This window comes from Buteo buteo, chromosome 23 (genome assembly GCF_964188355.1).
Source record: "Buteo buteo chromosome 23, bButBut1.hap1.1, whole genome shotgun sequence".
NCBI classification, from domain to species: Eukaryota; Metazoa; Chordata; class Aves; order Accipitriformes; family Accipitridae; genus Buteo; species Buteo buteo.
The window spans coordinates 13,517,252-13,533,191 of record NC_134193.1 but is presented as its reverse complement, the minus strand read 5'-3'; the positions used below and the strand labels follow the sequence as shown (position 1 = coordinate 13,533,191).

General features: G+C 50.9%; 1 protein-coding gene across 1 annotated transcript in view; it reads right to left on the bottom strand.

The window, feature by feature from the left end:
* The window catches only part of LOC142044018 (uncharacterized), a 98,470-nt gene that overhangs the window by 35,156 nt on the left and 47,374 nt on the right, over positions 1 to 15,940 (bottom strand). The window contains exons 6-9 of the mRNA XM_075055965.1: positions 6,501 to 6,769; positions 6,011 to 6,398; positions 1,819 to 1,863; positions 824 to 943 (exon numbers count right to left, since the gene is read on the bottom strand). Coding sequence (XP_074912066.1) covers positions 824 to 943; positions 1,819 to 1,863; positions 6,011 to 6,398; positions 6,501 to 6,769 — 822 coding nt within the window. The remainder of the gene's footprint in view (positions 1 to 823; positions 944 to 1,818; positions 1,864 to 6,010; positions 6,399 to 6,500; positions 6,770 to 15,940) is intronic.

The window sequence follows — 15,940 nt, the reverse complement described above, 5'->3', positions numbered from 1 at the left end:
ACCCAATGCCTTCAGCTATTGCCCTGCCCGGCTCAGGCAAGGCTGGAGAGGGAGTTTGAAATTAAGCTTAATCACAGCAGTGACTGTGCTGTCAGGAGTCAGGGAACGTGGACGAGGCCGGCTGGGTGGTTGCAGTGATCGCTCCCAGGTTACATGGAGTTTTGCAGCCAGCTACACAGCAGCTGAAGCACTCCTGCTTCCCTGCAGGTCCTGTCCCCACTCCTGTGCTCCCCACAGCAGCAGGGTTTGAGTGAGAAGGTATCTCACCTTAGCAAGAAGCTCGACGGGCACAAACCCCACGAGCCAAAGCCACAGCACACAGCTGGGGTGTGGCAGCAAACTGGGATATGGTGGAAAACAGAAGCAATGCTTTGTAACTGGGCAATGCAGAGCAGGAGAAGGGCTTTTTTCCGCATGGCTTGGATCTTCTTTGGCCCCTATCCTACAGGGGTAGGGCACGAACCACCCTTGGGAAGTCATGGATGTGTGTGGACCATGGGGACCCAAGATCTCGCAGTCAGTCACAGGGAAAAGAGGGATAGCTGTGTGAGCACAGCTGTAAATTGGGCGCACGCTGATCCCATTTCACCCAAGGACAGCTACCCACAGAGCCATCCCCAGCAAGCTGCACCTCTCTCCTTGTCATCCTCCCTCTGCCACCACCTGCCTACCCTGCCTCTGTCCTCCCACCCAACAGATTAGGAATTTCAAACCCTCCTTCCCAGCTCTCATCCCAGCAGAGCAGAGAGGTGCCTGCACGGGAGCTGATGGGGAGGTGCAAGTGGAGCTCCCGGAGCATTTCCCCGCTGCGGCTGTAACTCACCGTGAACGTCTGCCAGTCCTCCCTGGAGTTCCTCCAGAGAACGATGGTGGGGACACCAGGGATGCCCACAGGGCCTGGGTCACCTGGGGGGCCTGTCCGCCCCATGGCTCCAGGGTACCCCTAGGAAGACAAGGGCAGCTCCTTAAAACCAGCCGGGGGTTTAACAGTCAACACAGGCTGGACACAGGCTCTGGTTCACGTCAACCTCTGAGTGGAGCCCGGGTCTAGGCACATTCCTGGGTTCAAACCAGCTCTTAAGATCTAAATAACCCTGACAACAGGGAAACCAAAACAAATGAGCTTCGTATGTACATTCCTGTGCCCAGACCCATCTAAATGTCACAGATACTGAAGCTAACGCACACAGACTTGTGGGGCAACGAGTTTGCCCCTCTACAGCTTGGGAAATATGGAAACTGCTGTGCAAAGGTGGTTAGGAGGACACTCGTTTTTCTGATGGGGAAACTGAGGCACCACCCTTAATCCAGAGCATCTCCAAGCATCTGTTGGTTTACTAGGCAATGCTGTGTGCAGCAGGAGACTGAGCTGTGCCATGCAGGCTGCTGTGTGCTGGGTACCTGGAGCAGAAAGGGCAGCTGTGGGTCTGACCAACGCAGTGCTGGAGAACAGATGTCCCTCCGAGATAAGCTGGTGGATATTGTATGGGGCTGGACTTTGGAACACACCAGCATCCCTCCTCCAGGTGACCTGAGCTAAAACTGCTTCATCTCCCTTGTTCTGCTGTGCCATTAAGTGGCTCAGAGGAAAGACAGCAGCTTGTCCAGTCAGCTCAGTCCTGAGCCTGGGCTTAAAAAATCCAGCAAAAGTAGTTCTTTCTTCTTCCAGACACACATAAAGGGCCACCAGACTGCAGCTTCAGAAGCTCACACTGCCCTCTTGATGAAAAACATCAAAACCAACTCAGACCATCTGTAGTATTTGCCCCGGACCCTACACCTCATCCCGTACCTTCCCATGTTTTCCTGCATACTCACTTTGTCTCCTTTGGGTCCTACCAGTCCACGTCTCCCAGGACAGCCCTGAAAGGCAAAGGAGGAGAGCTATGTCACCCCGAAGGAGGACCCCCCGCAACCAGGGGAGATCCCACGGTGGCTGGGTGACCAGTGCCACGGCCAGGGCCATCCCTGCCCCAGCGAAGCAAGAACTGAAACGGCTTATTCAGAGCCAACTAGCAGCACCAAGTCCCAAAGAAACACCCTAAAGATGGGTGGGGTGGAAAGTGCACCCTATTTTATGCTTCTCCCTTCCCACTCTCCTGCCCTGGCATCAGAAAGCTGCTCTGCTCGGCCATCTGAGCGGCATAATCCTGCGGCATCCATCACAGAAACGCCCCAGACCATATGGCTGGGGAGCAGAAGCACATTTCCTGACACCTGGTGAAGAAAGGCAGTGTGTTAGGAAAAACTCCCATAAAGATGGATCATGGCCACACGCTCAAACAGTAGTTTGGATGAGGATGCAAACATCTGTGGCTTCTAACTTGTGTGAGAACCAATCTAGCTGATCTCTAGTCAAAAGTATGCATTTTGGCCAAGCAGCGACCCCACTTCAGGGCTTACCGAAGCATCTGTCCAGACAGAAACAAAGTCAGATGGGAGATCCTGGCTTTTCTCGATGAAAGAAATCTACTTGGAAGATCTCAGCAGAGACTGATAACATGCCAGGCTGCAGCACAGCGTCTACCTGCATGTCTGCTGCAGAGCTGCAGCTCTGATGGCTGCCGTTTTGGTTCTGAGCTTGCAAACAGGCTTGTCCGAGCCCAGTAGCGAGCCTGGGAATCCACACTGAATTCACACAACCCCGGCATAGACATGGCTGCATCCCTGTGACCACCAAGGCAGTCCCACTCAGGTAGCAGCCAGCCCTGACCTCACTGCCTTGTGTCAATGGGATGGATAAAAAGGCCAAGATATATGTCCAGAAACAGCTTTGGCACTGAGGGATGCTTCACCAAAGAGACTTTGATCACTTAAAGTGCCTAGACCTGAAGTCCATGGGGCTCCATGGCTCAGTTCCCCCTCCCTGAGGGCTGGGGGCTCTGCCCCCATGCCTGGTTTGTGTACAGCACGTGTTTGTGCCAAATGGCACGCACAGCCGCAGTGATGCTGGCAACTCTGGTCTGATTTTCAAACCTTGGGTATAGAACCATAGAATCATTTAGGTTGGAAAAGACTTTAAGACCTTAAGATCTCTCTTAAGAACACTGCCAAGTCCACCATTGCTGAAGGAGGTAAAATTCCTGCCCGCTGTACCCAATATTAAAACACGCACCAGAATGGGCATGGACCCCTCCCAGTGCCAGGCAGCCCCTCTATTTATCCACCCAGCACACCTGCTTTAAGGCGCTGTATGTGCGCTGCTGAGAGACCACTTCTGCAGGAAGGTACCCAGTTTGGAGTCCACTGGGATTTTACTGTGAGCACCATGTACCTGTTGCAAGGTGCCTGGGGACAGGCTCATCCCCTCCACCCTGGGTGCAGATATAAATTAGATCCTTCAATAAGTCCTGCCTCCCCCCGATCCCCCTCAAAAGAGCTATGGGGTCCAGTCACTTCTTCTGGGTGCAGCCCCTAGCTTAGCTGCTGCATGGACACCCGCTGCCCTCGGTCCGCAGCTGAGATACACCAGCAGCTGATGGGTACCTAACAAACCCTTCCTCCAACATGGTCATCAGCGGGTCACGGTGCTCCACCGAGGACCCTTAAATGCACCAGGACCCTCTCTGAGATGGCCAAAGAGCCATGCCTCCTCCTGCTCCTCGGCTCTTGCCACAGCCACCCCCAGCACAAACACCAGCGTTGCAAAGCCAACACGTGCAGTCCTAGTGCAGGGTGGAGGGACAGGACCAAGCCACGGTCACAACAGCACCCTCTGAAATTTGATGGCATCTATTTCTCTCCCTTAAGCAGCTCCCAAGCTGATACCATTTTGTGCAAACCAAAAAGAACCATTCAGAACACCAGGAACAATGAACCCAAGGGCTGTAACATTTCAGAAAAGAAAAATGAATATCAATCCAAGACATCTCATCCAGAAAGCAGCGGGTGTTTTGCCCTGCAAACTGCACGCAGCACCTCTCTGCAGCACCATCCCTCCTCCTGCAGTGTGACCCAACGGCTGCGGCCCGGGGTGCTGTGAAACAGCGGATGGCTCCTGCGAGGGAAGCACAGAGAAGGCTTTGCTTTTGCCTGTTGCCCAAGTTCACACCATCCCTGACACCAGATGCCTCCAGCAGGATTCAATTTAAGCCTACCAATAGGAACCACATCTCTGCTCCTAAACAGCCAGTGCTAAGTTTGAGTAACAGAAACCAAAAAAGAAAAAAGAAAAGCCTGTGGGGACGTACTGACAGCTGGGAACCCCCATGAAACACTGTCTATGAAAGCCAAGGAGCTTTTGAATACTGACAACACAATGAAATCCCTGCAAGGAGGATTAGCAAGATCATAAAAACCAGCAGCTTTTAAAGAAACACTTTCCACTTCTTGTAACGTGTTGTTTTTTTTCCCCACCGATCTCCAATGCCTTTACAGCGGACGATGACTGGGATGGGAGCTGAGGGCATGTGGTCTGCAGGGTCTGCAGTCCATAAATGCCCTGAACAACATTAGGGCATGATCAGGACTTGGCAGGATGATAAATAAACATCCATCCACACCTCCTGACTGGAACAGCTACTCAAAGTGTTTTTTGCAAAGGCAGAAAAATCTCTGAGGGTGACAAACCAGATGTATGTGAACCTGCACCAAGGGAGAGGACCCATCATGTGGTGGGGCAGGGCTGGAAGTCTGTGCTCTACTGATTTCTCTGATTGACACTGCCAGTGAAAGAGGAGGAGAAAAACCTCACAGGTGAAAAGGTTAATTCCAAACCTTTCCTCTAAGAACAATGAGAGATGTCATCTTCAGACACCCACACTGCCTTGTGCCCAGGTCTCCTAAGCCGGGTTGGAGCTGCTTGTACCTGTGTTTCCACCCAGGATGCTCATGACCAAGAAGAAAAACCATCTCAATGCTTTCTACAGGAGGGAAAAGCAATTCCCTCCTTGCTGGGTCCCCTTCTCGTGCTGCCTCCCCTCCTGCTGGCTGACAGCAGGGCTGTCAAACGCCATGACGTTTCCTCCACTCCCGGGATTTTTTCATCCTTCAGCATCTGTTCCTTTTGCCATTTTCTTCTATTTTTGCAGGCAATAGCTGCAGCAGCAAGGAGATGGCTCGAGGGGGAAGCTAGCAGACCTAAATTTAACTGTTATCCTATGAAGCCTGGCTCATCGATGACGAATTTAGCGCCAGGTCCCTCAAACACAACTGTAAAAACAGCTGTGCGTGGAGACCTGCTCTGTAGCATCCAGATGAACCCCCAGGGCAGCCCCGAGCTCAGGGCATCCCAGACGGCTTTCACGTGGGGGTCTGCCCAGGGGGGGAGCAGAAGATTCCCATGGCCGCTTCTGGCAGTGGCACTGGGTAAATGAAATGCAAGTTAATTTTAACTGTTAAGAAAATTTAACCAAATTAGGGAAATCATTTGGGGAGAAGAAATAAACATGGGAAAATATGTAAAAACATTTTTCAGCCACTTCCCAATGAAGACTGATGACTTCTCTAAAGATTTATCTATTCTAAGTTTACCATTTTTTTTATTTCCCTTTTTTTTATCTGCTACAATGAATCAATAATCTGAAAAATAATCAAAACTTATTTCAAGACAAATTTAATGCTCTGCTTTGAACTACCACAAATTTTGGGGTGTCACAGTGGTAGAGAAGCAAAGGACAGGGATGCCAGCAGGGGCCACGGGTTGATACCTGGGGTTTGCTGTGGGGCAGGGGCTAGAGGAGATGGCTTGGCCTCACTCTGAGCCCCTCAGCCTGCCTCTGGGCAGGACCAGGGTGAAATGAAAACCAACAAGGTGGTTCCATGACTTGAGACCAACTCTAGAACAGGGGAGAGTTGCCAGCGAAGTTTCTTCAGGGACATCAAAAAAACACCTTGCAGGACCAGGCTGCTGCACAGGCCCATGCTACTGAACGGAGGTTTCCCTGCCCAGTTTCCCCCAGCGAGCTACTGGAACTGCAGCTCAACAGCCTGCACCCACCACCCATTCCGGAGGGGAAGATGCACCACCACCCATCCCTCCCCTCCTGCCGCCATCACCTCCGCCACTCACCGGCAGCCCCGGTGGTCCCGGCAGCCCCGGTGGTCCCGGCTTCATGTGACCCTGCTGTCTGTGTGCCACCGGCGAGATGGGGTGCTCCGGGCGGGCAGCACTGTCCCCGAGCCCTGGGACGGTGGGGCTGGCTGCTACCAGAGGATGCTCTGGGACATTCGCCGCTGACCCTGTCCCCAGGGGACCTTTGGGCACATTTCCTTTGGGGGCAGCTGCCTGACGTGCCAATGGGGAGACCTTGGTGAAGGTGGCAGGCGCGTCCAGGTCAGTGATGGCATTGCTGGGTTTGCCAGGCGAGAGGTGCCGCCGGGTGCCTGCATCACCCGTCAGCTTCTCCGTGGTGACGTTCTCCTCCTGGGGGTTGGAGGCACGCTCCTTCTTGGCTGCTCTGTGTGTTTTGATGGAGGGTCCTGGCCGGATAAAAGCACCATCAGGTACCCAGGTATTGCGACGGTGCGCAGGAGAAAGGGAGGAAACCATGTCTATGGACTCACCGGAGCTACCAGCGACCCACGGGCTGCTCCTGCCGAGCCCTGGCCTGCCAGGGCCAGTAATTTTATTATAGGTGGAGTTCAACAGCTCAAAGCCTTCATCCTCAATAGAAAGGCTGCCCTCCTCCTCCTCCTCAGCCGATGGCATCTCAGTAGCAGAGAGTGAAGTCAGGGCGCTCCCATCAGGCTGGAGGTGGAGGGTCTCCTGGGCATCTTCCCACGTCCAAGGTGGCCCCGGTGTCAAATCTGAATTGGTGAGTCTGGAGTCCTGAAAAGGAAGAAGAAAAAAAAAAAAGAAAGTTGAAGTTTTCACTTTTTTTTTCCCCCTTCCCTGCTCAAGACACTTGTGCTTCTTAATTTCCCACATGCATGAATGCTGCTGTGGGGACGAGGCAGCTCACGGCTTGCAAGCTCCAGGCAGGAGCCCCTGAGCTCCAGGGCAGCTCATCAGCAACAGGCAGGTCTGTTCATCCACCTACAAAGCAAAACTCACCCTCCACAAGGGACACAAGCCAGCTGTTGGCATGGGCCATTCTAACATGAACCTCCCTCTCACAGTCCCGCTTCAATAATCCGCCCCGCAATTTTCTATGTTGGAGGGGCATCGAGAGAAGGGCCCATACCCTAATGAAAGAAATCCAAGCTTGAGAGCATTACTAAAACAATGAAAGCAAATGTATAGAGTTACACTGGGGATCAGTCTGCCCCGTAGGCCTTTGATTTTGCTGCTTCTGTGTATTTTGAGGCTCCAGGTGGTCTGGGAGGAACGGTACAGGCAGGTCGGAGGGGAGCTCGCAGCCCCCACCACACATCTTCCCAATCAAGCAGCTGCAATAGCACTGCTGGCAAACCTCCGAGGGTCGGGAAGGGAAGGCAGACACAAGCCCAAGTGGAGCCTCCTGGACACTTGTGGCAAATTGATTTAAGGCAGTGGCTTGCAAGAGACTCGCTCTGTCTTCAGCTGCCATGTTAAATGGTCCCTGCAGGACAGCGCAGGTCGCAATGGCTCTTTCAGCCCAACAACCACCAGAGGAGCCCAGGCATCACCCATGGATGGAGGAAAACTGAAATGTTGATAGAAATATCTACACTCAAGACAAAAGCACTGAATGTGAAAAGGGAGTTAAACTTTAGAGAGCTACCTGCGTTTAAAATGCAGATCAGTCTTACATCCAGCACCAGTGTAAGTGTCTCAGACTTGAACGCTGAGCCACATGTGCACAGACCCATGGTTGGGTTGGTTGGTGGCTGTGAAGGACCTTCACCTCTCCTGGAACAGCTGGCAGCATTTCCATCAGCCCCTGCATGCCCACCAGCCCCTGCTCAGAGATTGCTCCGTGCTCCCGCTCAGCTCCACAGGGCACGGACAACCCGGCGCATGGCACCGAGAAGAGCTGCGTGGGACCTCAGCCCTGGCTGGTGGCTCCTTGGGGCTGGTGCTGTGCAGCTGATGAAGAGATAGTCTGCGAGAAGTCACTAGAGGGAGATGCAGGCCCACGCTTGCCTTGGCGGGGCTGCAGAAGGGGAGTACAGAGGTACAAGGAGATATGGAGCATCCTTCCCATCATCCTTCCCATCCTATCTTCTGTTGATTGAACCCATTACTTGGCTCTGATTCTGCTCTGTGCCACAGACCGAAGATGCATGCGTGGTTGGGAGCACCAAGGTGGATTTGCATGAACACCAAGTAGAAAAAACCCAACAGTTTCGCTGCTGGAACTGGTGATTCTACAGGTAAGGACTCCATGGTATTGGTGGGTCAGGGGAGCAGTCTCCAGCCAAGCCCCACTTCTGGATGGCCCTGGGAGACAGAGGAGCTCCAAAGGCAGCAGGAGCTGCTGAAGTCTTTGCTGGATGCTGCTGGATGCCACGTCACCAGATTGGAGAGTTCCAAACTCTTCCCATCCCAAGTGGGGAGGAAAAGTGAAAATTATCATTTTTCAATTTTCAGATGTCAAGTTTGAAGAGTATCTTTTAAAAAGAGCTGAAATGCTTTGCTCTTAGCTGTGAAAACTTTTTTTGGGGGGGGTCCTGTCTTTGTTTGCTATGTATAATTTGTTATAATTTACTTTGATTTCAAGCTTTCATGCACATGTGATTTTATAAGCTAAACCCCATCTCAAACCAGAAAAAAATGTAGTTTGTTTTTTTTTTTTTAAATATCAAAAGAAGTATTTTGACAACCTTTTTTCCTTTCCAAAACCTACCCCAAACAGACCCTTTCCCTACAAGGTGTTCTAACTAGGGCAAATAAGCATCCTCCTAAAAAAATTAGGAGTGCCAAAAACTACTGCTGATACCAGCCACGGACACAACCCCTGGCCACCTCTACAGAGCATCTCCACCCTCACACCCACAGGAGGAGGATGGCTAGGCCCACAACGCACCCATTTTCATTGGTCCCTCTGATGCTGCAGTAGGTAAATACACGAGGGATGTATCTAAGACTAGGGGTAGATACCAGATGAACCCACCCTGGGTCACATCCAGGTCTCACGTTACCTGACCCCTGTTGCTCTCTAAACCCTGCAGCTGCAACTGAGAGGGGCCTGGGGCCAACCACCCCTGACTCCCCCTGAAGCCATAATACTCACACAAAGAAACAATATTTTTCTGAGCCAAGACAGTCTCTGTGTATAGGGGGTTTTTTTGAAAAACGGGAATATTCTGACTTCCTCAGCCCTTAACCAATATTTTTCACCCCACGTGCAGACAGAGACTTGACCCCCACAAAGGGAGAGGCAATGGTGATCTCAGTATGTCAGTGTTACTCTGCTCCTCTGGCCAGTGCCATGTCCCAAGCCAAAGGGCCAGCATTCCTCTATCATCAGGATTTTTATGCCCCAAATGGCATCGATAGCATATTTTAAAAGAATGGTGTCTACAATAGATGTTAAGTAGGCAAGTGGCAACTTAACACCAAGGAGGAAGGGTTGAGAAAGGTCAGGATGAGGCAGAAAAGACAAAAAGCAAAGGAAACCAAGATGGCAAGTGGAAAAGCAAAGACCAGGGGGGACCAGCCAGCCCCTATTTCCCCAGACACCTCTAATGAGGACCGGTGGTCCTGCCTTACAGACTGGCAAAACCACTGGATGCAACTGAAGGTTTACCCTTCAGGAGAGAAAGGAGAAGTGATTTAGAAAAGGAAAAGACAACCCTAATTCATCTCCAGCCAGCTCCTTTTAGATGGCTTTAGCAATTAGATGCTCTCGGATTTTCCCTTGGGCATTACCCAGCCCGCAGTTCGATCTCTAGGTGAGCTCGTTACCATCACAGCCCTGAAGAGCAAAGGAAGATAAAGACTGTGTTTCCTAAACAGCATGCAGTGTCTGGGTAAAATTCAGGGAGATTGAGGAAAGCAAGCAGCAAAAGCACTGCACAAAGTCATCAGAGCAAAGCACCTGAAGGGGACAGGCTGCAGTGAAGCTGTTTTCATCGAGAGAAACGCTAATGTACAACGAATGAGCCTGCAGAGTTTGGAACAAATTAAAACATGCTGCCAATTAAATCACAGCGGTTTTGCTGCCTTCGAGGTGGAGGGAAATCAGGCTTCAAATCATGAGAGCAGGGAAGCAGCCAGGGCTGCTCCTCCGCAGCACAGGCAGGCTGGACTTGGAGCATCACAGCAAGCTCTCAAGTGTGGCCAGCTGGCATGTCCCTGCCCTCATCCAAGTGTCCTGGCCAGCCCGTGCCCTCTGCTCAGAGACACGGGAGCCTGGGAAGCTGCTGGCAGCGGTTGGTCCGAGGAAGCACTTGCAAGCTGGGCAAAGCTCACCACATGGACACACTCTGCAGCGCGTTAGAATTGCACTGATTTGTGTGTGTGTGTGCGCTAGAGTAGTTTCCAGGCAGATCAGGGAGCTGCACTGACCTCCTCTGTGGTTCACAGAGCACAGCGCTGAGTGGGGGACTGCTGGGAACCGGGACCCCAGGGCAGGACAAGCCCTTTCCCTGCTACCCTTAGATCAGCATCAGCTAATCAGGAGCTCCATCCAGAACATAGCACCTTTCCAGCAGAAGGTCCTGTCGTTTAGGTTAAGCCATTCAAGAATGTTAGAAAATAACCAAGGAAAGAGCATTCCTCCCCTGCAATAACATCCACACAGCCTAGAGAGCAAACCAGCTTAGCCCTGCCAGCCACATTCTCCTCTAAACCCTACAGCCTTTCTCATGGAGGTAAGATTCAAATCCCAAGGAAACCAGAGACATCAGCTTATCAACCCCTTGGGCATTTTTTTGAACGCCAAAAGGTTGCTGGAATAGAGATTGAAGCCACGTAGCATGTGGGGAGGGCAAGGACAGAGCTGCCAGGCATCAGCTTTACCCAGTGACCCAGTAGATTTGCAGTCCCCTATAGCAGTACAGTCTCTCAGGAGGACAAGGTAGGATCCTTTGGTGCTTTCCCATCATGCACGTTATCAGGTGTATGCCTTCCCTCTCCTTGCACTTGGGTCCAAGGCAAAAGAGGGCTGTGAAACTAGAGTTAAGGAAGGCAGAAATCTGCCCTCACTACCACAGGCTTTCCCCCTCTATCTCCATTTTGCAACCCCTTTGCACACAGTGTAGTCATTTTTTTCCTTTTTCCTTGCTGCACAGCACTACCGACTGCCAGGGAGAGGGAGCCCCAAGAGATTAATGACAGTTTGTATTAAAAGCAGACACAATTCGTCCAGGCTGACTGCTACATAGCCACACATCGCCCAGCTGATACAGAGACCCTGAATTAAATTAGTCTTCCCAAATACATCAGAATCAATGGATTCAATTACATGAGGGTAAAACCCTTCAGAGGCTCCTTCAATGTAGCATATAAGCCAGATTTCAAATCCGGTTAAGAGCCCTCCTGTCATTAGCATTACTAACTTCGTTTGTGGTCCTGTTTCTGTTTAAGCAGGACGACTGCGAGCTGATGGCAGTCAGTAAAGAGCTGTAACATACAGACTCTAAAGCAGCACTTTCTTTTTGTTTTGGTTTGGTTTTGGTTTTTTTTTTAAACTAATACCATTAAGTCCCCCCCCCAGTTTATTTCACAAAGCCCTTTCGGGCAAGAAATCAAATAGAGAGCTGCAGAAAAAGCGTTCTGGCTAAAATCCGACTCCATAATTTGTACATCTTAAAACCGGTTCAGCCATTAACTACAAGCAACCACATTCCCTGCAAGGTCACCTTCCCACAGAGGATGCAATAGGAGCCAAAGGGGAACCGAAGGGACCTGCAGGCAGCTGGTCCACCCCCCTCAGCCCAGCCTAGCCCTGAGGGGCTGATTCCTTGCCCACCCCCAGCAAGGAGACCCACAGTCCACCTTGGGAAGGGAACCGCAGAGCCTGGGGCAGACACGGAGTCTCTGCAGACACACAGTTGAGGTGCCCTTGGCTCTCCCCACAAAGCTCATGATTGGCATGAGAATACCACTGCTGTCCACCTTCCCAGCACCTGGCTCCTATGGCTTGTCCAGGAGGAGTTTCTGGGTAGTCTCAGATGCTAATTACTTCTATTAATGCACTATAATTATCAGCCACTAGCTCACTTTCCTGCCTGAACAATGCAGTCCACAGCCTGCATAATTTTTTAGCAAACCACAGCAAAACTTGCGGCTGCTCCATACCACACACCAACATCTGCCCAGCAAAAATATTTAGCATTATTTGTAAACCTCCAACTCCAACAGCTGGGATTCTGGAAAAGAGCATCTGAAATATGAAAGGGACTGAAAACTCATCTCAGGGGGAGGCCGAGGGAGTTCATTTACCTCCCCACGCTCCTCCTGGCACAAAGGAGGCTTGGAGGTGAGGACCAGGCTTTAGATGCTCCTCCACAAGCCTCTTCCTGCAGCCGTGCAGCCACACATGGTAATTAAACCCTCTGCAATCCCAGCTGCATAATTCAATTTTGGGTTTGGCACATAGTAAATCCAACAAGAAACGAGAGCTGGTGGGGGCAGGGACTTGGCCTATCTGTAAGTTCCAGTTAAAGTAGTTTTAAAAATTGACTGATTCCTGATTAGCTTTGGGTTTTGCTATTTCTAGTCCTATTTGGGGATGGGGGGGGTGAGGGGGGTGGGGCAGAGGACCTCTTCAGCCACCCCCAAAGAAAATTTATTGGCTTTTTATTTTGCAACCAAACTTTTTGTTCATGAACAGACCTGCAGCAATGCAGAACATTAAGAAAGGGCTTTTCAACGTGAAAATGAAAGTATTTCCTTTGAGATGAAACAAAAGCAGTGCTGAACCTTGCCTCAGGCTGCTGTGACGTGGGTACTAGGATCTCCTGTTGGCTCCCACCTCCGCAGCACCTGAGCCACCCAAAGGTGCAGGAAACTCCACAACAGGCATTTTCTCGTTTCACATTTAATTAGGCACTGACATGTTTGGGGGGAATTTAGGGGCCTTTCGCTTCAAAGCTCCATCTTGTAGACCACGGACATCATCACCATCTCCCAACCTAAACCCCCAAGCAGGGCACACAGCCCCACCTGAGCCAAGCAGGCACCCACCAAGACCTGGGCTTGCAGGAGACCCACTGGGTTCACGACAACCCCGCTCTCACCTGGAGCTTCCTTGTAGCCAAGGCCTTTGCTAATAATCAACAGTAAGTCAAGGAAATAAAAGTGCCCAGCAGAGCCATAAAAGGGAGGATTTTGGCACTAGATCAAAAGCGTACACTGGCTCAGAGAGCTGGGGGAAGGTGCAGAGGGCAGGAACAGCTCAAGGCTTTCCCACTGCAGGGATTCACCAGTTTCACAAAGGACAAGGACGGACAAGTTCAAGGCACAAGCTGCTACGGCAAGAGAAAAACCTTGCTGGCCGATTTCACGTTCCCCGCTGACGTGCCGAAGAGGTCACGCGCGGAGCCAGCCGCACGCGTCCGCCTCTAAAAGGAGCACCAAGGCACGGTACCCAGGTGTCCACCGCACAGGGAGCACCTCGGGGTGAGCAGGGGCCTGTCCTGGTCCCCAGGGCCACCAGTCGGGAGGTGCTGGCAGGTGTGCCAGGGCATTTTCTCATCTGCAGCGCTGGCTGCTGCCATGGAGACTGGGCTCGGGTTTCCACGGGCTGCCACGTGAATGCCTGTAGCAAGAACGCTCTTAGAATCCATGGGCTGCTACAGGGGAGTCTGTTTTTTAATTTTGCTGTTAAACTGCTAAAGAGGAGAAGCCACCTGATGCCTAGATGTATCTTGAAGTCCCAGGCAAAGAGGCTGCAAGGGTCTCATCAAATTCATTAAAATAAATCGGCAGAGGCATTGCTCCACTCAGGGAACCAGTCCCTTCACCCCACCACACCCCACCAGTAGCAGACACCCTCACACTGTCCCCCCCAAAGATGCTGACATGTGCTTGTAAAAGCTTGCCTGAAGGTACAATAAAATTGTGTCTCTGATGCAACCAAGCCTGCCCTGACATCACCTGCCATCCTACAAGCCAGGCTCCCACCCCACCCCAGCTTCATTTAGCTGGAAGGAGGTTTTGCTCAGGGCTTGGAGCCTGCATCCACGCAGGTGCTCACAAGAACCACCATGGTCCTCCCTGCCCGGCTGTGGTGGTGCGACCGGTGCTGAGCACCGCAGAGGAAGCCCTGCTGCCAAGGTCTGCTGCAAAGTCTGAGGAACCCCTTCGGAGAGAACCAGAACAGCTCTGTTCCTCATTTATACACCCCAGACAAGCTCTTAAGAGGGGGACAAATGTTAATCAGAGGTACATAACCACCTGGCTGACTGTCACCACAGGACAGCAGCTCCCTCAAGGGGAGCAAGGTGAGTATTTTTTTTCCTCTGTGCAGCAGTCCCTGGAGGGGATAAAAACCACAGCCTTTTCTTTGAGCTGAAATAAGGAATTTAGTTATTTCTTCCAAAAATTAAATTGCAAAGTAGTGTGGTTTTGATATTACACTTTTGTTGCTTTTGGGGGGGTTTCTGATTAAAAACAGTCTTGAAATATCACCTGGGGGCGGGGGGAAAGTACTTCAGCTTTCCAACATGCCTTGTATTTCTCCCTCCAAACAATTTATCAAAATTATAAAACACATTTTGCAACAAATGAAACCACAGCATTGAAAAGTTTCAGCTATGGCGCTTGTAAGAGAACTTGGTGCCTCATTCTGTACATCTTGAAGAGGAAAATTAATGAAAGATATCAGCACCTCTGCTCCACAGGGCATTGTGGCAGCTAGATGATTAAGCCCACAGGCATCAATAGCCAGAAATCATTTGACAGCAGAGGACAAAGGGAGGCCTGGCTTAAGGAGATGCTGGAGACCCTGCCTTGTGAAAACAACTCTGCAAAACCAAAGATTTAAAAGCCAGTTCTTCAAAGAAAAGTCACCTGTGGATAAGACATCTGGGCACAGCTAGCAGAAGGCATCAGGTGAGGAAAAGAACTATGGAAAGCCAGGGCTTACAGCCTGAGCTCAGTCCCCACTTTCCTAAAACACCAGGTTTAAATGTTTTGTTACCAGATGCCCAGATCTTATTAAGCACAAGCTGTGAGGCACTGCAGGGGCAGGAGCTGAAGCGTTCAGGTATTCAATAGGTGAAGTCAGTGTAGACCAAATCCATAGGACACACACCAGTCAGGGGATGCTGACTCCCAGCGGGAAGCTGTGGTCCAGCCCTGGCTGCCTGCACTAACACAGCGCTGAATTCCTACACATTGCAGACGAGCATTTTTTAATTCAACTTCAACGTCCAGCATGGGAAAGGTCTATACTGGAAACTCTCATCTGGTGAGCTCAGGGGAAATGGGTCTCTAAGCTAAGAGTTACTGGTCTCTTAGGCACAAGTAATCATGACTGAATTATATTGGTTCTGTGTAAACAGAACAAAAAGCCAAAATCAATAGCATACATGCTTGCTCCTTTAAATAGGCCAAATTTCGAGAAGAACCAGCTGAGAAAGACAAATTGGGAACTGCTTTAAACAGCTCAGGAGTTGTCCAAAAGCACGAGAGTTGAGGAGGAAGGCATGCAGGTTTAAAACCCCCAGAAATTAGATATGGGAAGAGGGGAATGAGCACAAATTGAAAGCAGCTATTAAGGATGATAAAAGAGAAGAAAAAAGGAATTGGCATGTGATAAGCAATGCAGAGTCTATGATTTGTAGAAAACCAACTCAGACAAGGAAAATAAAGATAGGCGAAATCTCTGACCCAGCCATCCCTCATTGCAACACAGGGTCCCCATCGTGGTCCCCCGCCACGTGGAAGCAGCTGAACCACCAGCAGCAGCGTGGGAAGACAGAGCTGGAGAAGCTGCATTTCTGTCCACGTTTCGGAAAAGCCAGATGACATAACCAGATGACAATGAAATACTTTCCGTTCCAGAAGTGACAAGGAGAAGGGGTTTCTCAATCCTGTCCTGATAATTCAAACTAAACAGCATTAAAATATCAGGCTCTCCCAAACACAAGCACCGATTTTTCAGTTTGGCTCAGAAAGCTGGGGAAG